The sequence below is a fragment of the Acomys russatus genome, chromosome 18 (genome assembly GCF_903995435.1).
Source record: "Acomys russatus chromosome 18, mAcoRus1.1, whole genome shotgun sequence".
NCBI lineage: Eukaryota > Metazoa > Chordata > Mammalia > Rodentia > Muridae > Acomys > Acomys russatus.
The window spans coordinates 18,294,064-18,318,949 of record NC_067154.1 but is presented as its reverse complement, the minus strand read 5'-3'; the positions used below and the strand labels follow the sequence as shown (position 1 = coordinate 18,318,949).

General features: G+C 45.9%; 1 protein-coding gene and 1 non-coding gene across 2 annotated transcripts; both read right to left on the bottom strand.

The window, feature by feature from the left end:
- Positions 1–11,982: 11,982 nt before the first annotated feature.
- Tpt1 (tumor protein, translationally-controlled 1) lies at positions 11,983–15,199 on the bottom strand. The gene is made up of 6 exons (XM_051160844.1): positions 15,033–15,199; positions 14,800–14,873; positions 14,158–14,348; positions 13,625–13,730; positions 13,038–13,154; positions 11,983–12,181 (listed from the first exon to the last, which is right to left on the bottom strand). Exons 1-6 carry the CDS (start codon positions 15,058–15,060, stop codon positions 12,179–12,181), a joined length of 519 nt encoding a protein of 172 aa, XP_051016801.1. The 5' UTR covers positions 15,061–15,199; the 3' UTR covers positions 11,983–12,178.
- Positions 12,247–12,374, bottom strand: LOC127202446 (small nucleolar RNA SNORA31). Its single transcript, XR_007832322.1, has one exon. It is a non-coding gene; the product is annotated as a small nucleolar RNA SNORA31 (small nucleolar RNA).
- Positions 15,200–24,886: the final 9,687 nt, after the last annotated feature.

Below are 24,886 nucleotides of genomic sequence, written 5' to 3'. Positions count from 1 at the left end.
TCATAAAGTTATTGCTACAGGAGGCATTTCTTCCTGCCCCTTAGCTCCTGGAATAACGACTCATGAAACTCACTAAATAGTATACAAATACCTAGGCCATATAGCTATGCTCTTTCCAACCAGCTCATAACTTAAAATAATCCATTTATTCTGAGCTACACTCTGCCATGTGGCCGATTACCTGAGCTCAGGCACCATGTGTCACCCTCTTAATCTTGACTTCTGAATCTCTCCTGCCTGCCGGATGTCCCACCTGTTTCCTGCCCCAGCCATGGGTTTTTCTTTTTCTTTCTTTCTTTTTTTTTTTCTTTTTTCTTTTTTCAGATTTATTTTATTAATTTATTATTTATACAATGCTTTGCCTGCATGTACGCCTGCATTCCAGAAGAGGGCATCAGGTCTCATTATAGATGGTTGTGAGCCACCATGTGGTTGCTGGGAATTGAACTCAGGACCTTTGGAAGAGCAGATGGTGCTCTTAACCTCTGCACCATCTCTCCAGCCCAGCCATGAGTTTTTCAATTGACAGGTGCTACATCCATACAACACACGAGAGAGTCCTTCTACAAATTATTTTCATTACTACTTCATAACTGTGACCTTGCTACTGTTATGAATCATAATATAAATATCTGATATAGACTCCCCCAAAAGGGTTGTGACCTTTAGGTTGAGAATCGCTGTCGTAGAGTAACTAACAGTCCTGGAAGCTAGTGCATCTTTCTGACTAAGTCACCGTCCCCTTCCCCTCTCACCTAGAGATAAGTCCCCCTTCATTCCAGGGTGATGAGTGATGTCTCTGTTGGGAGGAGGAGATGAGGTGCCAGGTGCCTTATAAATCTGTCTCCAGATTTGGGGGGATCTTCACTGTAATGTACCCCTTTGCATATACAGCAGCATCTGGCTTTCACATCACCCTTGGAGGACAGGGTGTGGGAACCGCTGCAAGGCGCTGCTCCAGCTGCTATTTCTGCAACAGTGATAAGCTATATTTTCGACACATAACTTTGGTGTCTCCTGTCAAAATATGTACATGAAACTTGCAAATGGTGAAATCTCAGGCCGTTTACAGTCTGTGACAGAAACAGGTCAAGGGATTAGAATAGATGAATAGTCAGCAAAATTATCAAAGAACTTGACGGGGAAGCTAAGCAACATCTGGCAGGTGTTTTGTACAGTTCACAAGTCCCACAGAGCTGACCTCCTCAGTGCTCTTGGGACATTAGTGATGGGGTAAAGGTCTGATAGCCTAAAAGATGCTGCCTTGGCATTTAAGAAAAAGAGGTATCTCCGGGCATGGTGGTGCACGCCTTTAATCCCAGCACTCAGGAGGCGGAGGCAAGCGGATCTCTGTGAGTTCAAGGCCAGCCTGGTCTACAAAGCGAGTCCAGAATAGTCAAGGCTACAGAGAAACCCTGTCTCAAAAGAAGAAGAAGAAGAAGAAGAAGAAGAAGAAGAAGAAGAGGAGGAGGAGGAGGAGGAGGAGGAGGAGGAGGAGGAGGAAGAAGAAGAAGAGAAAGAAAGAAAAAGAGGTAGCAAGGCCACTCATTTTCTCCTCACACATTTCCCCTGAAGCAGATCACAGAGCTTTTATTTGAGAAGACCCCTCCCCCACCCCAAGCACAGAGGAAGGGAGCCTCTTCACCATTAGGACAGAGAAGACTCTGAATGAATTTGGCTTTGTAAATTTCTCGTAGTTTGTTACCATTCTATCAAGCCTCTTTGTGCAGACTAGTTTTATGTCAACTTCCCTGAAAGAAGGGAACCTTAATTGAGAAAATGCCTCAGTAGAAACAGGCTGTAGGCTGATGAGCCAGTAGGGCATTTTCTTAATTGGTGATTGGTGGGGGAGGGCCCAGCCCATTGTGGGTGGTGCCCATCCCTAAGAACGCAGTGGTCCTGGGTTCTATAAGAAAGCCGACAGTGCAAGCCACCGAGGGCGAGCCACTGAGAGCGAGCCACCGAGAGCGAGCCACCGAGAGCGAGCCACCGAGAGCGAGCCACCGAGAGCGAGCCACCGAGAGCGAGCCAGGAAGCAGTGTTCTTCCATGGCCTCTCCTTCAGCTCCTGCTCCCAGGTTCCTGCCTAGTTTGAGTCCCTGCCCTACCTCCCTCAAACCCTTTCCTCCCCAAGTTGCTTTGGTAATGTTGCTTTATCAAAGCAATAGGTCACCCCGACTAAGACACTTTTCATCATAATGTGTACCTGTTCACATTTCACCAAACCTAAGTATAAAAAGATTTACTTCTTTACCTGTTTCTTTGGGTCTTCACTTCCTTAGGAAAGTTCCTGTGTCCTGTAAGTTTTATATTAAGATATTTACCCAGTGGTCTGGAGATATGGCTGCGTTTCCAGAGGCCTGGGCTCAATTCCTTGCACTCACAGGCTGGATAACAACTGTCTGTAACTCTGGTCCCAAGAGATCCCACACCCTCTTCCGGCCTCCGTGGGCACTGAGCACATTCTAAAATACAATCCTCCAGGCCAAGACTGGATGATTAAGAATTTGAAGCTGGCCTGGAGAGATGGCTCAGTGGTTAAGAGCGCCGCCTGCTCCTCTAAAGGTCCTGAGTTCAATTCTCAACACCCACATGGTGGCTTACAACCATCTATAATGTGATCTGATGCCCCCTTCTGCAGATAAAGCACTTATATACAATTAAAAAAAAAAAAAAAAAAAAAGGAATTTGAGGCTGAGCCTGGTGTGGTGGCTTACCGCCTGTAATCCCGGCACTCAGGGAGGCAGAGGCCAGCAGATCTCTGTGAGTTCAAGGCCAGCCTGGTCTATAGAGAAACCCTGTCTCAAAAAACAAGAGTTTGAATTTAGCCTGAGCTTCATCATGAGGCCATGGTAAAGAGAAAGAGAAAGAGAAAGAAAATGGAAAAGAAGAAGCAATGGAGGCATGGACACACACACTTTTCTCTGGTGAACACATCTTTGCCACCAGGGCCTCAGCAACAAGCTTGTGACCGGGAGGAAAGCCATCTCTCCTCCAGAAAGCCCCCGCTGCTCCCATGCTTACCCATGCTCCTCCCTGTCCGTAGAGCAGAGGGGAGCATGTTGCACGTTGCTTAACCAGATTTCAGTGGCTTAGTCAGTTCTACTTTTAATAGACAGTGGCAGTTGGCATCACCATTGTGCCCGTATTACAGCAGGGCAGTTACCCAACACATGTCCCACCTGACTAAACCCATCACTTCCAATTCCCTTCAGTTTATACAGTGGGGGAGGAACTGAGAGGGTTGGTACACTGGGATGTAATGGAGAAAGATTAAAATGCGCCCACACCAAGGTTTGAACTGACTTGGCTTCTAACTTATGCTCACTAGCTACCACCCCATGTTTCCCTCTCAGGGAGGTAAGAAAAAATATTCAATTCTTGTTTTTAATTTTATGTGCAGCAATTTTCCTCTTTAACGGGCCAGTTTTCACCTTAGGTAGAAAATTAGGTTAGATATTTTATTTACATGATAGACTAGGAGTTCTTAGGGGAAAATACTGAATTAATGTACTCAAATTAAGTGAAAGTACATATGTAGCCATTTTGAGTGGAGGTCCAGCAAATACTCGCTTTTTCTATGGCTTTGCACGTCCCTGATGGTTCACTGGGAGTTATGTCGACAGTTTTGTTCATTCCTGTATCCAAATAACTAAGAAAAATAATTTCAAAGGAGGAAAGATTTTGTTGTTATTGTTGTTGTTGGGTTGTTTGTTTGTTTGTTTTGTTTTTTTGAGACAGGGTTTCTCTGTGTAGCCTTGGCTGTCCTGGACTCGCTTTGTAGATCAGGCTGGCCTCGAACCCACAGAGATCCTCCTGCATCTGCCATCTGCATGCTGGCATTAACGGCATGTGCCATCATGCCCAGCCTGTTGTTATTCCTTTTTTTTAAAAAATTTTTTTTCTTTTTTAATTTTATATAGATTAGTGTTTTATCTGCATGTATACCTGCATGCCAAAGGAGGGCACCATCTCATTATAGATGGTTGTGAGCCATCATGTGATTGCTGGAAATTGAACTCAGGATCTCTGGATGAGGAGACAATGCTCTTAACCTCTGAGCCATCTCTCCAGGCCCTGTTCTTTCTTTCAAAAGATTTTATTTTATGTATGTGTGCTCTGTCTGCATATGCACTTGCAGGCCAGAAGAGGGCATCAGATCCCAGTATAGATGGTTGTGAGCCACCATGTAGTTGCTGGGAATTGAACTCAGGACCTCTGGAAGAATAGCCAATGCTCTTATCCACTGAGCCATCTCTCCAGGTCCCCTCTAGGTCTTTCTTAAGTCAGGGTTTCTCTGTGTAGCCCTTGCTGTCCTGGAACTCACTCTGTAGATCAGACTTGGCAGGAAGTCTGAGACCTGCCTGCCTCTGCCTCCCAGTGATGGGATTAAAGGCGCTGCCACTGCCCTGGTGGGGAAAGATTTCTTTTTGCTCAGTTCAGTCTCTGGTTCCTGGGCCTAATGAGGGGCTGAACATACATGTTTCTATCCTATTTTGTTAAAAATGTGTTTTTATGCCAGGTGGTAGTGGCCCACACCTTTAATCCCAGCACTTGGGAGGCAGCAGCAGGTGGATTTCTGTGAGTTGGAGGCCAGCCTTGTCTACAAAGTGAGGTCCAGGACAGCCAAGGCTACACACAGAGAAACCTTGTCTCAAAAAACAAACAACAACAACAACAACAAAAAAAAAAAAAAAAAAAAAAAGAAAAGAAAAGAAAAAGAAAAAGAAAGAAAAGAAAAACAAAAACCAAGAAAAGCAAAAAGGAAAACACGTTTGTGCAAATATATACACACACACTGATATTTGTGTCTTATCTCTTCATCATGTAATATAACATCAATTGAAATATTATCGGTGGTTATTATAACACTTAAGTTATGAGACACTGAAGGACTAAGCAATTCCTCAAGGAGCATGGCCTCTACCTATATGTTCTAAAGCATATAATGCATTTGGTGTTGTACATGTGGTTGTTATGCCTTGATAAGGGGAGTTGTGACCCAGTTACTGTTTTCATTAAGCGTGATTGATTAATTAGGGTGTGGTTGTGTGTCAGGTTGACAAGCAGAGGATGTCTTGATGGCTAACCTCCATTGTCAACCTGGCTGAATCTGGAATCAACCAACATGCAAGTAGCTGGGCACACCTGTGAACTTTACTTGACTGTATCATTTGAGGAAGGAAGACCCAACCTACATCTAGACCATCTGAGGTCAGAAGACCCACTCTAAAGCTAGTGGCATCCAGGAAGTGACTTGGGACGAGGTATAACATCCAAAGGCATTTATCTCAGTCACCTGCTTCCTCCAGCTAGGCCCCAGATGCAAAATCTTGCACCACTCCTGAAATGGCACAACCAGCTGGAGACCATACCTTCCACACCTGAGCCTGTGGGAGCCACATCAGATTCAGATAACAGAATGCATGATAGTTTAATATCTTGGTTTTTATAATTGTAACATGACTATGAAGTAAACTATTTTTGCTTTAAGAAGAACATACTGAGCCAGGTGTGGTGGCGCACGCCTATGATCTCAGCACTCTGGGAGGCAGAGGCAGGTCGATCTCTGTGAGTTCAAGGACCAGCCTGATCTACAAAGTGAGTCGTGGACAGCCAAGATAACACAGAGAAACCCTGTCTGAGAAAACAGAAAATACAAAAGCAAAAACAAAAAACCCAACCGAATAAAACTGTCTTGGCTAGTTTTGTGTCAAGCTGACATAAGATAGAGTGACTGGAGAGGAGAGAGCCTCAAGAGAGAATGCCTCCATAAGGCTGGGCTGTAGGCAAGCCTGCAGATCATTTTCTTAATTAGTGACTGATGGGTGAGGGCCCCACCCATTGTGGTGGTTCTATGTCTGGCCTGGTATTCCTGGGTCCTGTAAGAAAGCAGGCTGAGCAAGCCATGGGGAGCAAGCCAGTAAGCAGCACCCCTCCATGGCCTCTGCATCAGCTCCTGCCTCCAATTTCTGACCTGCCTGAGTTCCTGTCCTGATTTCCTTTAGTGATGGATTGTGATCTGCAAGTATAAGCCAAATAAAAAATAAACCCTTTCCTCCCCAACTTGCTTTTGGCCACGGTGTTTCACCATGGCAATGAAAACCCTAATACAGAAACTCAGAAGCTGGGCAGCGGTGGTAATACTCCTACAACCCAGCACTCAGGAGGCAGAGATAGGCAGATCTCTGAGTTTGAATTCACTCTGGTCTACAGAGTGAGTTCCAGGACAGGCACGGCTACACAGAGGAGCTCTGCTTGAAGAACAATACAAAACAAAACAGCAACCCTGCCTCTCACGACCCCCCCCCCCCCAAAAAAAAGAAAAGACACTCAGGACTAAATTGCCTAGTAGCTCAACAGTGTTATTAAAAATATTCCCAGCACACACATAAAACCAACAGAACCCTTTCGCTTTAACCGTTGACTAACAGTTGTGCCTTCAGGGTCCCCTCTGGGCTGTGCCCTCCAGTGAGTCACTGAATATCTCAGTTTTCATTTCACTCTGCCTCTTATGACTCATGAACCAAAATTCTGCAGAGGACTCTCTTGTGCTCGCTGCTGTCTGTCCACTCAGAGAAGCACAACACACACACACACAGAGAAGTCTCTCGGGCTTGAGAGGGTAATTGAGGAACTGTCAAGCCAGTTGGAAAGAATTTTCCTCTAAGGCTCATAGTTGATGGTTTTTCTAACTGAAGCATATCGATGCCCCGCCCCCTCCAATCCACATCTGCTCCAGAGGTTCTCATGGCCCAGCGAATAAGATTGTTAAATGTCACTCTCCCTTATTTGAAACCACGTGTAACAGCAGAAACCCACAATCTATACACTCTCTAAACAAATAAACAAGATGGAATATTCTAGAAGTTCAAAACATGCCCCGCCCCACCCTGAAAGGTGAAGGTGTGTTTTGGACTGCTGACAGGCACAGGGTTGATGCTTATCACCGCTGTTGTGATGCTGTGATGTGACTAGAGGTGGGTTGGAGAGGTTCAGTGGATAAACTGCTGACGTTAGGACACTACGGGCTGATGGAGATCAAAGGCCCGTGCAGCCACCAATGCCTGGCGTCAGATTCTTAAGGATCTAGAATTACATGCATTACAATGTTGACACTTCTCTAGGGAGATAAAGCTGTTAGCTTTTACCCTAAGATGCAGGGTTAGACACATCTGCTAATCATAAGCTGCCATGGTGGTCTTGTTGATCCAAATCCTCTGTGATTAGATCTGTTTCACTGGGAGTGTTCCGCCTGCCAGGCAGGGCCTCTCATTCCGTGTGCGCATGCGCGCGCGCACACGCACACGCACACGCACACGCACACGTCCTCTTCAAGTTGCCTGAGATTCGTGGTCACCCTCCTTACAATGTTACCATCCTCCACAGCGCCAGTTTATTTTGAGATGTTACTGTCCAACTCTGGAGTTCAGAATTAGTTCCAACAACATAAATCTTGCCTAAACCTTAAGAATTCCTGATGGGCGATGTTGTCCCATGCCTTTAAACCCAGAGCTCAGGAGGCTGAGGCAGGAGGATCTCTTGAGTTTGAGGCTACCCTGGTCTACAGAGTGAGTTCCAGGACACTCAGGACTACATAGAGGAACCTTATCTTAGCGGGGGGGCGGATGTGGGTAGGGGGTAGGAGTGGGGGGGGGGGGTTGGGGTGGGTGGGTGGAATCTTATGAAACCAAAGGAAACATGCCACCTACAGGTAATGCCTGCACAAGACTGCTACGAGCTAGGAAAATAGAACGGAGGAATCCGAAGGAACACATCGCAGGACACCTCAATTTCTAACTTCCAGACTCCAGAGCCTTGAATAACACATTTTTCTTCAGGGTGTGGTACTTGGCTTACAGCGTTTTTAAAATACTGAGCAACTGGCTTCTATAGACAGTACTCCAATTCCCCTGGATAAAAATGTCATGTCTAAAATGGTACAAAATACGAATCAATGGGAGTCATCCATAGAAACAGGACTGCAAGCTGCGGCTCGGAATGTGGCTCAAAATACTTAAGGGGGTTTTCTGTGCATTTTCCACTTGGAAAACTGAGTACCGAAAAGTTTAAAAAGAAAATATTTTTTCTTAGTATGACCCTGCATAGAAGTAAGTGGGCCGAGCTGGAGAGATGGCTGAGAGGTCAAGCATACTGACTGCTCCTCCGGAGGTCCTGAGTTCAATTCCCAGCAACCACACGGTGGCTCACAACCATCTATAATGTGATCTGATGCCCTCTTCTGGCCTGCAGGGGTACATGCAGGCAGAGCACTGTATACATCCTAATAAATAAATATATAAACAAAACAAAACTTAAAATTAAGAAAAAAAAAAAGTAAGTGGGGCTGAAGAGAACCCATCTCTGGAGGAGACCTTCTAGCGGGAGAAGACACACACCTTTGATTGGGATCTTGAGGTGGGAAGACTCAACCTTGATATGGACCACATCTTCTGCTGGAGAGCCTATGCAAGGACATGGAAGAAGGAAGCTTTTGTTGCTTGCCCTCCTCGCCTTGCTAGCACATCCATTCCTTCACCGGCACTGGAGCCTACTTCTGCAGGATTCCAGCATATACAGAAAACCAGCTGAGAAATCCAGCCTGGTGGACTGAGCAACATGCTGGATTCTTGGACTTTGTTCACAGCCGGCTAATTGTTGGATTAGCTGAACTACAGCCTGTAAGTCATTCCAATAAATCATACACACACACACACACACACACACACACACACACACACACACACACACACACGGAGGGGGGGAGGGGAGAGAGAGATTCTGTAAGTTCTATGACTCCAAGAACCCTGACTGACTATTGCACTGTGATGAAACACCATGGCCAGAGTCACCCGGGGAGGAAAGGAAACTTAGCTCACACCTCCACATCACAGTCCATCGAGGAGAGAAGTTAGTGCTGTGACTCAACACAGGAACCTGGTGTGAGTCAGGAGCTGAAGCAGACGCCATGGACGAGTGCTGCTCACTGGCTTGCTTGCTCCCCACGGCTTGCTCAGTTTGCTGTCTCTCTCTCTCTCTCTCTCACACACACACACACACACACACACACACACACACACACACCAGGACCACCTGCCCACGGGCAACACCACTCACAATGGGCTAGGCCTCCGACTTCAATTGTTAATTAAGAAAATGCCCTAGAGGCTTGTTTACAGGCCAATCTTCCAGTGACATTTTCTTAACTGTGGTTGCCTCTTCCCAGATAGCTCCAGGGTGTGTCAAGTTGACAAAAACCAACATGAGGAGGCTGCCTATCTTGGCTACCAGCTGAGGGGAGGTAAAAGGAGCCTGTCTCATCCTTCAGGTCCTAACTCCAAAGACTAAGAGACAGGTTCAAGAGCTCCTGGGTGCAGCTGGAAATTGCTGCCTCTGGTTGCCAAAGTTTTTGGAAATAGAAACACACCAGCACAAAGGGGACACTGAAGCCCTTATCTGGACTGAGGCTACACAAAAGCTCTTGAGGCCTTTAAAAACAGCTGACTCAGCTCCAGCCCTAGACCTTCCAGGTGTCTCAAAACCTTTTCATCTGTTTGTCCAATGAAACAAAAGACAAAAGGTGTGATGTACCTGTCCAAACCACTGGACCCTGGGCCTCTTTCGGTGCTTTCCAAACTAACTGAGACAGTTTGATTAGGACCTATTGGTATTAAATGTTTATTTCTGATGTAAAACAAGTTAGATTCCCTTGGAGAAATGGTTCTACAAAATTGGAAAAAGTTAGCTTTACCTCTTATGAGATAGCCTTTAATTCTATTCTCATTCTCATTAAATTATCAGCAGGGCCCTGGATCTTAAACTCTATGGCCAATTATGCATCAGTTCAGTAAAATTTATGGTCCTTAGGACCACCTACCCCTCTTTAAAACAGAGTGAGTCTATGATTTGCCTCATTCACTAGGACCAGTGGACAATGTAACAGTGCATCAAACCCTAGAAGGCCTCAGACCTCAGTACTGCTGACTCCATTATACAAGGACCATTCAGGCCACGGGCAGCACCACATGCCAAAACTAAAAAGATCTAATGCATCAAAGTCCACAGAGCTGGGAAAGCCTCTAACCTTGCTCTTTAGCTTCTGCAGTTCTACTTTTGACACTAAGCACCCTGCTTCTGCCTCCCTGAGTGCTGGGAGTTCAAGCATGCGCCACCCCGCCTGGCATGGCTGTTCTTGTTAACTGAAGTTATGTCAGCTTAGACATTGTTTTTGTGGTTACAAGCTCACCCAGAGAAAGACTCCGTGCTACCCTGGTAACACTGGTAGCACCCAGTGTAGTCGCCAGCTGGTTAATAAAGCCTTTCTGTTGGCTTAAACCCATGTCCAAGCAGTCTTCTCGGGTGAATACCCAACACATTTTAGATGAAGATATTTACTCTCTTAGCCTGAATGTTCTGCCCCCCCATGGCAAAGGTTTTCACAGACAACACTTAAGTCCTTTCTCCATCCCATTGTCCCACACATGCCACCAATCCCAGGGCCACAGGTACCAAACTCAACATCAGAAAGATCGAACAGTACCCACCCCTGATCTATACAGGAAGCATGGGTGCTTGTCTCAGTGGCTCTAGAAATAACTAGAAAATAATAGTGAGCAGCCTGAAGCCAACTATCAGGACTGAATCCATGAAGTAAATTACTGGCCTTCTGAAATAAAGCCACACCACTTAGAGCCGGGCGTGGTAGCGCACGCCTTTAATCGCAGTACTCAGAAGGCAGAGGCAGGTGGATCTCTGTGAGTTCGAGGCCAGCCTGGTCTACAAAGGGAGTCCAGGACAGCCAGGGCTACAGAGAGACCCTGTCTTGAAAAACAAAGACCACACACTAGAACACCAGGCAAAAAGCAGGGCTGGACAGTGATAAAGAGCACTGCAGAAACAATTAGGAAAACATGACTTGAGAAAAGCTCTCTTCAAAAGTCAGGAGCCTTATTCTAGCACTAAAAGGTTGAGTACAAGGTCAATTCCTATAAAGGCTCAAGGGGGGAAAAAAGCCCCAGAGTTTGAAGATAGAGCAACGTTGGCGGGCAGGTGTATTTACTATCCACGGAAGCCCTACATCCATCTCCAGGGTATCAACTACACAGAGGTACAAGCCTCTAGTCACAGTGGCAATGGCAAGGTTATCCTTTGGTGTCTGAGGCCAGCCTCAATGTAAAAACAAACCTTTCCAGGCAGCTGTCTCAGACTTTAATCCCAGCACCTGGGAGCCAGCCATTGCTGAGCATTTTAGGGTTTTGTTTCATTACTTTTTCAAGACAGGCTTTCTCTGTATAGCTTTGGCTATCCCAGAACTTGCTGTGAAGACCAAGCTCACGTCAAACTCAGATGACCCTGCTTCTGCCTAAGTGCTGGGATTAAATAAAGCCTTGGGACAACTGCCTGGCAGTTTGTTTTGCTTTTGAGGCAGCTAGCATGCTGTTCTAAGTCTGTCAAGCTCCATCTCAACCAACTTTGCTTGTCATCTAACCGCACGGGCTGCTGGCGTTCCTCATGAAGTTACTTGGCTTCAGCAGTGGGAAGCCAACCAGCCATACTGAGCAGGCAGTACTCAAGACGTTCCATCGTGTACTCTACATGGCTTTTCTCCATTTAAAGAATGACCACCGCTTACAGTCTGTGCCACCACATTCGCAAACTCTAAATTAGAGTACAAGCCAGTTTGCCAAACCGGTCTGGTTCCCAAGGAACCTGGCATTCATTCCAGAGACTTGGATCTACTTCTGAAATAAACAGTTGGTTGTTTCCAACCTGGTCTTTTTTTCCTTCAATACTCTGGTAAGCTCTTCCACTGGGGGAGTTGATGTTGGGGGTCCCCTTCCCTTCTTTCCCTTCACCGTCCTGTAAGTAGTTGCCACTGCAGCCGTTACTTTCGAGGCTTAGCTTTCCAGTGGTGCTCAACCAGGCTCTAGCTCTCACCAACACCACAGGACTGAGGGGCACAGTCACATTAAAGAGGCATTCATTAAGTCAATTTAAATGCACTTTATTTTTAGACAACCTACAAGACATGTTTTTTTTTTCCTTATAAAAACAATGCCTCCACTCCGAATAAATCACGGTCAAAATAAAAGCTCAAGATGCCATCAGTCCCATTTGTCCTAGTCCTGGTATGGTACAGATGGTAAGCAGCAGCCAGTCATGGTGACGGGTCCAGTTTGTTACTGCAAAACAAGGAGACGGCATTACCAGCTGCCCCAGTGAGTGTGCAACCCTCCTAGCATACAATAGGTGTACTCCCCAATTCAATCTGGTCTGCCACAGAGACAGGCAGGAAGCGCAGGGAGGTTTTCTTTCGCATCCTAGTGCAAACCAGAAGAACAACCACAAGTGTTCAAGGTCTATCAGTGGATGCAGACTACCCTCACCTTGTCAGCAGCACCTGCCAAGCTCTGCAGACTCCATTCAGGGCTCTAACAAGTATCAGACATGGTCTGAATACCCCCACCATCCTGGAATGCTCAGCCATTTTCTTCAGTACAGCTCCAGCTAGTTTACATGAAAGCATCCAAAAGACCCCTTATAAAAGAGACATGCTTGTATTCCACTTATTAAAGTTTGTGAACACTGAAAAGTAATCCTGCAGTGCGGCATGATCCGAGATGACTGGGACCACTGCGGGGCAGAGGCCATTACTTCCAGTTCACACCCAGACTAGTGTCAAACTACACAGATGACGTCCAGATCCTCCTGCTCTCACTAAACAGTCTGTCTGAGCTCTCTACCAAGCAAGCTAATCTTATCTCCAGTTCAAGGCACTAATCTCTTTAGATCCCACCAGATCTAAAGGAGCCTGAGCTGGGTGTGGTGGCACACACCTTTAATCCCAGCACTCACAGAGGCAGGAGGATCTGAGGCCAGCCTGGTCTATACAAAGAGTCCCTGTCTCAAAAAACAAAAAGGATAAAAGAGCTAGCTCTCATGTACTAAGACCCTGCAGACCCAGCCCACCCTTTGCAGATGGCCGAGAGCCACACTGTTCTTTCTATTTTCACAGTGCCAATTTCAAAGTATACTTACACATTTTTCCATCTCTAAGCCATCCTTGAAGAAAATCATGAAGGGAGTCACACCATCTTCACGGTAGTCCAGGAGAGCAACCATACCATCTGGGTTCATGTTTTCACCAATAAAAAACTTAAGAAACAAATACCTATAGTTAGACTGTTATACATACAAATGTAAATCAATGTATGCTTGTAACCCCACCACTTGGGGAGGCAGGCAGATCTCTGAGTCTGAGGCCAGCCTGGTCTACTAAGTGATTCCAGGATAGCCAAAGACTGTATCAAGAAACCCTGTCTCCAAAACCAGAAGCAAACTATCAAAGGGAAATCCAGAACAAGTCAACATTTTGTCAAGAAAAAGCTCTGATACTCAAAAGCAATACATATGCTCGCCAAGTGTGGTAAAAACACCTTTAATCCCAACACTTAAGAGGCAGAGGCAGGAGGATCTCTGGTTCAAGGCCTATCACTTTCCATATCAGCATGTGGGAAAGAGGTGGGTGGATCTTAGTGTGAGAGAGAGTTCAAGGACAGCCAGGGCCATGTATAGACAGAAAAAAACAACCCAATCCCTTCTGTCCAGCCCTTTGATTTATTTACCTGGTAGTTATTGAAATTAGCAAGGATGTTCTTAATTTGCTCTGCAGCCCCAGTCATAAAAGGCTTTACTCTTTCTGGCTTCTGTTCTTCAAGTTTACCTTTGAGTCTAAAACAGTACATTTTAACAAGTTATTAAATATTGAAGCTTCAGCAAAATCAATTTCCTCCAGTAAGAATACAAGTCCCAACCCAAAAACCAAAAAGGGCTACTAGCTATTAGCAAACTGACACAGGTCACTACTAGGTGACAGAAACCATCCAAGAAATGTGATTCTAAAATTATGAATCAGTGTCTATCATGTCTCATCTCTATCAATGTAAAACATCTATCTAGACCTAAAAACATCTGGACATATTAATTTTTAAAGCAATTTTCTATTTTCCAAAGTTAAATCTAGACTGCTCACTCCAATGTTCACCTTATTGAAAAGCACCCTTCATTGTATAATAAAAGTCCTCCTTTCTCAAGTCCTTTACACCAGTTAAGTCTTCTAGGACCCTGACCACCAAAACAGGGTGTTTACATCACTTACGATTTCATGTAATCTTTGATGTACTTTTTGTAGGCCTCTTTTGTGAAGCTGGTTTCTTGTAAGTGATGGTTCATGACAATATCAACACCGGTGACTACTGTGCTTTCGGTACCTTCGCCCTCCGGGCCTTCGGCGGAAGCGTTTCCACCAATGAGCGCGTCATCGATGTTACCCTCTGTTCTACTGACCATCTACATTAAGAAAAGAAATTATCTGGTCGAAAAACCCCACTTCCACTTTTCCTTCTACCCTCTGGCAACGATCTGTCACTTCCCTGGAACACCTTAACCCAGCGAGGGCGAAAAAATTAATCGTTGCCCTGATCAGAAACGGTGGTCATTCTAACCAAGCGGAAGCAAGAAGTTGTGGGCTTTCTCGGATCGCCACGGGTTAAGCGCAGACGGCGCCAACATATCTTAAACAGAGACAATGTGTCCCCGGTCGCCCGGAAGGAGGATGGGCGCTGAGTTCGCGGACCTATTTCCAGGCTCGGCTCCGCCTCCACTTTTCTAGAAAAACCCAAGGCCGGAAAGAGCGTCTCCTCCGCCTGGAGGCGGCTGGGAGGATTGCACAAGCCCGGGCGGCCTCTCCGCAACCCCAGCCCGCCCCGCACGCCCGGCTTCCCCGCGGCGCCTCGCTCACCTTGCCCTCCACCTCCAGGCACAGCCCGCCCGCGACCTCCCGGATCTTGTAGATGTCGGAGAACAGCTCGTCATCTAAAGGGGGACACGGAGCCGCCCGTCAGTGGGCGAAGGCCCGCCATTTCCCGCGCCCGCTAGGCAGCACGCGGCGGCTCCCGGCCCCAAGCTCCGCGCTCGCGCCCCGGCCTCCCGGAACCCACCCGCACCCAGACCCGCGGGGCGGCCCGGACTCACGGCTGATGATGTCCCGGTAGATGATCATGGTGGCGGCTGGGGACAGCGGCGCTAGCCTGACAGCGGAGCGAGCGCGGTGCAGCCGGAGCGGCGCTCGGGGGGAGGGGGGAGCGGGCGGAAAAGGCCGACTCGGGCTCTCCCCAACCTCATATAGAGGGCACGTTCCTCTACGTCATCGCCCGCTGCGCCCCCGGAACTGCCGCAAGCGGTGACGTGGCACGCAGAGCAGCGCGGGGGCGTGGCCGCGTCACGGCCGGACCAGGGAGGGCGGCGGGCCATCCGGGGACTTGGCGGGACACAATGCGGCGTTCCCATGGGTGCGCGCGGCCTGCGGGGGCGGCCCGGGGCGGGGCGGGGCGGGGCGGGGCGCGGGCGCCCAGGGCATGCTGGGGCGGGCAGGACTCCCGGCTGACCGTCGACCCGCGGCATGAGTCACACCGCCCGGGTGTGGCCCAGGGGCCACTGCCTCCGCCTCCCGCCCCGCCCGGCAGCTCAAGTTCTCACCCCCTTTCACGGAAAGAAAATGTCAGCAGAATTGCATTCCTGCTGCGCGGCGCGCCGCCTGGACTGCGGGACTGCGCCAGGCTGTCGTCCCGGATATCCGGCATCTACCCCACCGCTGCCCACGGATTTCGCCGGGCTTGCGTGAGGAAGAGAGGTGTCTGGGGTCTCCTAGTCAGTCTGTCCTGTGGGTTACGGATGTCAGTGTCTGTGTTTGGTCTGGTCGAACATCTTCGCTTGTCTGTTCTTACGTGTCAAATGATGCCCTTTGTTAGAACAAAGTTCTGTATTGTCGCTTTTGTCCCTGGTGCTGCAGGACTAGACAGACCTAAATGAGCTTCCCGGGTCACCAGAAGGGCTTTTACATCCGTTACGAAGTACAACAAACAACATACAACTTTTGAGTCCCGTCGTTCAGGTAAACATGTATGCCATGACAAAACCACAAATCATCTTCCGTTCCAGATTTGGTTATAGTCAGTTGTATCTCTAGTGCTGTGCTTTTTCGCACTTGAGAAAGACATAGCCGGTCCTGGCTGACCTAGAAAACTTCATACTAGTTAGGATGTCAAAGGAGCAGGCGCAATTATACATTAACAAATTATAAACACAGCAATAACACGTTCAGAAATAAAACCCTTGCGCAAGATCAGGACTCAGGATAATACTGGAACTATGAAATCAAAGGGGTCACTTAAGAAATGGGATCCCCTCAAGAAGATGGGGTGATTAGCACTTCCCTTAGACACACTAAAGGACGCAGGATAATGAAGTAAAAAAAAAAAAAAGGTGAAGGGGGTCAGAAAACATGGACACATAACCAATAGTCAATGAGTCTGCACTCTCAAAACACCCCCTTTGGTGTTTTCCAGACCCGGTTTCTCCGTGTAGCTTTGGATGTCCTGGACTCACTTTGTAGACCAGGCTGGCCTTGAACTCCCAGCCTCTGCCTCCCCAAGGGCTGGGATTAAAGGCGTGCACCACTAGGCGTTGCTTGTGAATTTCTATATTAATTTGATAATATCCCAGGTATTCAACATTTTTCAAATTATTTAAAAAAACCCACTCATTTATATAGAACCTCAAACTCTATTGTTTTTTGTTATTTTCTCTAGCTTTATGCTCAAATGAAAGTTTTTTTTTTTTTCACATCATTAAACAAACAAAAAATCTGGGCGTGGTGGCTCATCCCTTTAGTCCTAGGAGGATTGTTGTGAGTTCAAGGTCAGCCTGGTCTACAGAGTGAGTCCAGTATAGCCAAGGCTGCACAGAGAAACCCTGTTTCCAAAAAACAAACAAAAAGTAGCCATGGTGGAAGAGAGATGAAGAGTGGAAACTACGCTATGCTGGAATCTTGTCTATATGTTAATGGTCCCTGTGATTTCTGGAAAGTCACCCTCTTTGAGTTTTAGTATAAAATGGAATTTCTGTCAATTAATCAGATGAGACCCCCAGCTGGCATGCTTAACAGGTGATAAATACATGTGGGACATGTGTGTGGTTCCCAAAATTCATTTTTTCCAAAATATCCCTGAAGTTGTTACTGTCAGGCCTGAAAGCCATCTGTCCCTAGTTTCTTTGGCACCTGACAGTTACCGTGCCTGTCACTCATCTGCTTGTGTAGCCCAAGCTGCTCTTGAGCTGACTTTGGAGCCAGACAGCCCTCGAAATCAGGATTCTCCTGCCTCAGCCTCAGTCGGCTAGGAGTACAGGTGTGAGCCCATGGTTCTCACCTCAGTATCCCATTCGTGAGGAGAAAGCCCACGGGCTGGAGTAGAAAGTAGTCGCTCAGGACGTGGTCTACTGAATTTGGAATGCTCCTTGCTAATTGGGTCAGAAAATGGATAAGGAACCAGCCAAGCTGGACTAGTCCTAGAAATTTGGAAACATTTGCAATAATGTGAATGGTTTTTTCTGTGTGTTTTTGTTTTGTTGTTTTGTTATTTTGTTTTGTTTTTTTTGCAAGGTCTTACCACATACCCTAGCTGGCCTGGAGCTTGCTTCACAGACAAGGTTCACCTTGAATTAACAAAGATCTGCCTCTTGGATCATGGGATTAAAGGCCACGGTACTCACCTGACACCGTGGTGCTTTTTAAATTAAGGATTGAGAAAACAAGTTTAGTGACTAGTGAATAATTCTTACTTGAACTAAATGAAATGGAGGACTTGGTGTAGAGGTGCCATAACTTGGAAACCCGAGCAACTGAGCAGTGAAGATGATCAGGTGCTTGAGGTCATCTTCAGTTGCACAAGTTCTGGACCACAGGAAAACTGTGTCAAAACATCAAAAACAAGGAAATAGAATTCTGTGATCCCTTCCTCATTCTGAAAGGTGCCTGATGACTCTTCATTCAAAAAACCTCTTAAGGGAAAAAAAAGAATATAAGCTGGACGTAGTGGTACACACCTTTAATCTCAGCACCGAACTCAGGAGGCAGAGGCCGGCAGAGTTTAAGACCAGCCTGGTCTACAAAAAGTTTTAAAAATAGCCCAAACTAACTTTTATTCACAGAGAAACCCTGTCCTGAAAATAGAAAAAGAAAAGAAAATACAATGAATCATAGTAAAAGTAAACATTGTGTATTATACTGTTGGGGAACTGGCCTAGGGCTTTGCAGTGGCCAGTTCTAAGCAAGCATTCCTATTACCAGAGGTCAAGGAGGGCTTGTCTGTCATCTAATGGTCAGTGGAACTGTATAGTCTAGTGGTCAGTGGAGCAATAGTCTAGTGGCCAGTGGAACTGTAGTCTAGTAGTCAGTGGAACTGTAGTATAGTGGTCAGTGGAACTGTAGTCTAGTGGTCAGTGGAAGTGTAGGTAACTGTAACTGTAGTCTAGTGGTCAGTGGAAGTGTAGGTAACTGTAGTCTAGTGGTCAGTGGAAGTGTAGGTAACTGTAGTCTAGTGGTCAGTGGAACTGTATAGTCTAATGATCAATGGAGCTGTAGTCTAATTGTCAGTGGAATTTTAGTCTAATTGTCAGTGGAACTGTAGTCTAGTGGTCAGTGGAGCTGTATAGTCTAATGATCAATGGAACTGTAGTCTAATTGTCAGTGGAATTTTAGTCTAATCGTCAGTGGAACTGTAGTCTAGTGGTCAGTGGAGCTGTATAGTCTAATGATCAATGGAGCTTCAGTCTAATTGTCAGTGGAATTTTAGTCTAATGGTCTGTGGAGCTGTAGTCTAGTGGTCAGTGAAACATAGTCTAATGATCAGTGGAACTGTATAGTCTAATCAATGGAACTGTAGTCTAATAGTCAGTGGAACTGTATAGTCTAATTGTCAGTGGAATTTTAGTCTAATGGTCAGTGGAACTGTAGTCTAATGGTCAGTGGAACTGTAGTCTAATGGTCAGTGGAACTGTAGTCTAATGTCAGTGGAACTATAGTCTAGTGGCCAGTGAACTGTATAATCTAATGATCAGTGGAACTGTAGTCTAGTGGTCAGTGGAACTGTAGTCTAGTGGTCAGTGGAACTGTATAGTCTAATGGTCAGCTGAGTCATAACTTATTATTGAGGGCTATTGAAGTACATGAACAGTGGTAAGTTGTAAAAGGAACTTTTATCAACCTGTTTTGATTGTTGTCTGAGACTTACTGCCTCTGTCTGCTAACCTAGGCCTAGTCCTGGAAGCTGCTAGCCTCCATACAATCTAACCTAGGCCTTGAGTGTTTCCAGCCTCTGAGACTTGCTATTTAATAAGCTCACCCTTCTTGTCCTTACTGAGCTTTGTCTGCTGGCTGGTTCAACTCAGCTGTTCTGGCTCAGACTCCTCTCCCAGCTGACTTATTTAGTCTGGCTTCTCTCTGGACCTCTGTGTTGCTCTGCGTGGCCTCAAACTAACTCCAGCAATCTGCTCTAATCTTCTGGCTCCTTCTCATTCTCTGGCTCATTCAGTCTTCACCTGTGTATAGCTTGTTCTCTCATTCAACCTCTGTAAAGCTGTCCCTGGAACACTGCCTCCTCCGTCCTCTCTGTATTGACTCTTTAGTAGCTTCCCTTCCCTTTCTCCTCCTGAGAGCTGGGCATGTCCTATTTTGTCAAGTCTTATCTGAATTGTCATTTTTTTCTACCACTCAATTAGACATCACTTTCAACCATGGGTGCTTCCTTCTACAAACTAGTTTTACCTTCGTCATTTGGGATTAAAGACATGTACAACCACACCTGTACTTAAACTTTTCTTTACCTGAAACTTGCTCTAGACCAGGTTGGCCTTGAATTTAGATCTGTTTCCCTCTGTCTACCTTCATTTGGGATTGAAGGCATGTACCACCATGCCTGGATCTAAGCTTTTCTTTGCCTGAAACTTGCTCTATACCAGGCTGGCCTTGAACTCAGATCTGTTTCCCTCTGTCTCTTCCACTGAGGCCAGACAATGCATCTGAGCTGGAGGAAAGTGATCCAAAAGCAGGCAACAGAGTCCATGTCAGATACAATGCCTGTTTCTCTAGCTGGGGGACCCACATGAAGACCAAGCTGCCCATCAGCTACATCTGTGTAGGGGGCCTAGGTCCAGTCCATGCACGCTCTTTAGTTGACTCTGTTGGTCTTGAACTCTTGTTCTGGCTGGGTTCTTCTATCCTTCCCCCTCCTCCCCACTCTTCCACAAGACTCCCTGTGCTCTGCCTAATGTTTGGCCTCATTTGTTTTGATCTGCTGCTGAGTGGAGCCTCTCAGAGGACAGCTATGCTAGGCTCCTGTCTGCAAGCATAGCAGAGTATCCTTAGTAATGTCAGGGGTTGGCTCCCTCCAAGGTCTATTTCTAAAATTTCATCCTCTGGTAAAAAACAAAACAAACTTATGACCTCTGGCCTCTTCTCTTTGTTCTTTTTTCCTCTGTCCTCTTCTTCAGATCTCCTGTTGTTTAAGTCCCTAATTTTCCCTTGCAGCACGCCATCTGTTAACATCCTATTTGTTTTATATTGTTCCCCTTCAAGGCAGCATACAAACCAGGGAGGCAGAGATTGTCTGTTTTGCTCACAGCCCGTCCCCAGGGTGCCTAGTTAGGTAGGCAATAAGTGACCTGAAAGAACTTGCAACCCAAACTTAGAATAGCAAGTGGCAGCAAACTCCAGCGTGTTCTAGCCCAGCATCCTGCAAGGTGGTCCTACTGGCCGCAGCCTGTGTGTCCTAGCGGAGAATCAGATTTTTTTTCTGGGTTCCTGTACAGTCAGAAACTTAGGTTTTGTAGTGCATAGTTACAGTGTAACTGGTCCTAGAAAAGTGTATATGTGCATCCCTTCACTTAACACAGTTGTACTTAATGAAAGGCGACGTGGTGGCTCACACATGTGATTCCAGCACTAGGGAAGCAGAGTCAGGCAGATCTGAGTCCCAAGCCAGCCTGGTCTACAACAGAGAGTTCTAGGCCAGCCAGGGCTACATGAGACCTTGTCCCAAAATCAAGCACCTGGCTACAAACATCAATATATCTTTGCAGAAGTACACCCAAGAGTCTGGAAGTACCTGCATCAAGAAGGTAATAGTGGCTGGACTGAGGGAAGGTGAAAGCAGGAACTTCAGTGCTGATTGTATTGTCCCAGTGCTGCTTCTGTACTCTGCACATTTATATTCTTTTCCCATGGATACCAAACAGTGATGCAAACAAAGAAGCAAGCACTGTGTCTATTGTGTGTAGACAATTTATTTTCAAAAACTCATTAAATAAGGGGCATAGATACCTGGGAGGGGTGAAAGGAGTTTCCTACCTGAACTGTGCATCTGTGATGGGTTTTATGATGCGTTCCTAAGTGCGCGCACGTGCGCGGGGGGCGGGGGGGGAGAGCGAGAGAGAGAGCATGTTATAAGTATATGTACAAGTGAGAGAGAATGTGTGAGTGTATGTATGTTTGTATTGGTGTGTGCACATGTACCCACATATAGGAATAATCCAGTGCTATTTTGATCTGGAGAATTAACTTACAAACTATTGTGTTAAAAATGTCAGCACATCCTTCTTGGGGAGTGGTGAAGAAGGGAAAGCTGAGTGTTGTCGCCTCACTGCAGGACAGAGATAAGTTATCTTCTGTGTTCCAGTATCCAGTAGAGTGTACCAGGTGGGAATTAGAGGGCACATGATTTGGGGAGCTTGTGGATGGCTTTCTGTTATCCTGTGCCTGCTTGGTCACAGCTCTTGTTTGTATACAGCACAAGTTCCCTCAAAACGTGTTGAGGTGGCTGAGCAGGCAGAAGCAGGCGGATCTTCTGCGTTGAAGGCCAGCCTCATCTACATAATGAGATCCAGGACATCAAGGCTACACAGAGAAACCCTGTCTTGAAAACCCCGGATAAAGTAAAATAATAATAAAAAAAAGTGGGGGCTGGAGAGATGGCTCAGCAGTTAAGAGCAATGGCTGCTCTTCCAGAGGTCCTCAGTTCAATTCCCAGCAACCACATGGTGGCTCACAAACACCTATAATGAGATTTACTGCCCTCTTTTGTGGGGCAAACACATATGTAGGCAGAATGTTGTATACATAACAAATAAAAAAATTTTTTTTTGAGACAGGGTTTCTCTGTGTATCCTTGACTGTCCTGGACTCACTCTGTGGACCAGGCAGGCTTCGAACTCACAGTGATCTGCCTGCCTCTGCCACCCGAGTGCTGGGATTAAAGGCATGCATCACCACCGCCTGGCATAAATCGTTAAAAAATTAAAATAAACGGGAGCTGGAGAGGTGGCTCAGAGATTAAGAGCACTGACTTGCTCTTCCAGAGATCCTGAGTTCAACTCCTAGCAACCACCTGGTGGCACACAACCATCTATAACATGATCTGATGCCCTTTTCTGGTATGCAGATGTACATGCAGGTAGAACACTATATAGTAATAAAGAAATATTTAAAAATAAAATAAATTAGGATCCTCAAGATGGTAGTGCCCAGCAAGCACTGTATCTGATCTACTGCATGGAGACCAGGGACTTGAATGGAGCCATAGAGTGTTAAATCCAGAGAACATTAGGTGAGTGAGGTCCCACACAGCGCAGACTACCAGCGGGCCTGGCCATGTGTCAAGTATCAGTCCACAGAGGCCCTGAACCCACCTGCGGGCTGAAGCTGGCAGATAAAGCCGGACTTCAGTGTGCGAGTCGGTACCGGAGCCCCTGGCCTATGGAAGTTACAGGGAAACAGGAAGCTGCCCTTGGTCCAATCCACCCGCCCCACGCAAATCTGCTGAGGACCCCACACTGCGTAGAAACGCAGGCAACTGGTTCCACCTAGCTTGGAGAGAGTGCACCCAACCTTTGGCACCAAACCGGGTCCACGTTGGAACAGAGTGCAGGGTACAGAGCTGCTTGGGTCCACCTAGCTCAGAGAGAGCAGTGCACAGCCTGCTGGGGGCCAAATCGGTCCCACATTGAGACAGCATGGGGCCAGAGCCTGCAGATGCAAGCAGTTAGAACCTAGCATGAGGCCTGGCAGGAGGATGCAACCAAGCGGGTGGAGGACATAAAAGAGTCATATAGAAAGGCACTGGAAAATTTTCAGGAAAACAGATAGATGAAGGAAATCAATAAAACACTTCAAGATCTGAGGATGAAAACAGAATCTATGATAAAGGCATACACAGAAGAAAAATATGACCGAGAGACCATAGAGAAGAAAGCAACTAACAAAGAGATGGCCTTCTCAAACAGAATCCAGGAAATGGAGGAACAAATTTCAGGACTTGAAGATGCAATTGTAGAACTTGAAACAATCATCAAAGAAAATGCTAAATCAGAAAAATTCCTGACTCAGAACATCCAGGAAATCAAGGGCACCATGAAAAGAAGAACCCTGAGAATAATTGGCATTGAGGAAAGAGAAGACGCCCAACACCATGGCCCAGAAAATATCTTCAACCAAATCATAGAAGAAAAATTTCCCAATCTGAAGAAGGAGATGCGTATGAGCATACAAGAGGCCTACAGAACACCAAATAGAATAGACCAGAGAAGGAAATCCTCCTGCCACATAATAAAAACATAAAATATACAGAACAAAGAAAAATATTAAAAGCTGCAAGGGAAAAAGGCAGAGTAATATACAATGGCAAACCTATCAGAATTACACCTGACTTCTCAGCTAAGACCATGAAAGCCAGAAGGGCCTGGACAGAGGTCCTGCAAACCCTAAGAGACCATAGATGCCAGGCTAGACTACTGTACCCAGAAAAACTATCAATAACCATTGATGGAGAAAACAAAATATTCTATGACAGGAACAAATTCAAATTGTATCTATCTACAAATCCAGCATTATAGAAGTTACTAGAAGGAAAGCACCACCACACTGGAACGAGGTACACAGGAAATTGATAACTGCCCCATCACAAAATCACAACCTCACAAACTCTCAACTATAACAAACATCAAAATGGAGGGACCTAACAGTCACTGGTCATTAATATCTCTCAACATCAATGGTCTCAATTCTCCAATAAAAAGACATAGACTAACAGAATGGATGCATAAACAAGACCCAACATTCTTCTGCATCCAAGAAACACATCTCACCCACAAGGACAGACATTACTTCAGGGTAAAAGGCTGGGAAAAAATATTACAAGCTAATGGTCACAAGAAGCAAACTGGTGTAGCCATCCTAATATCTAATAAAATAAACTTTCAACCAAAATTAATCAAAAGGGAAGAGGAAGGACATTTCATACTCATCAAGGGTAAAATCAACAAAGATGACATCACAATTCTGAACATCTATGCCCCAAATACAAGGGCACCCACATTTGTAAAAGAACTATTAACAAAGCTTAAACCACTCATCAATCCCCATACATTAATAGTGGGAGACTTCAACACTCCACTTTCCCTGAAGGATAGGTCATTGAAACAGAAACTAAGCTGAGAAATAACATCATTACCATGAATCAAATGGATCTAACAGATGTGTACAGAACTTTCAACTCAAACACAAAAGACTATACTTTCTTTTTAGCACCCCTTGGAACCTTCTCCAAAATTGATCACATAGTAGGTCATAAAGCAAGCCTCAATAGATACAAGAAGATTGAAATAATACCTTGTATCTTATCAGACCACCATGGTCCAAGGCTGGATTTCAACAACAGAAATAACAAAATGCCTACTCACACATGGAAACTAAACAACTTTCTACTTAATGACAGATGGGTCATGGAAGAAATAAAGGAAGAAATAAAAAGACTTCCTGAAATTTAATGAAAATGATAGAATAACATACCAAATTTGTGGGACACATTGAAAACAGTGCTAAGAGGAAAATTCATAGCACTAAGTGCCTTTAAAAAGAAATTGGAAACATCCCGCATAAGCAACTTAACAACACATCTGGAAGCCCTAGGAAAAAAAGAAGCAGAAACACCCAAGAG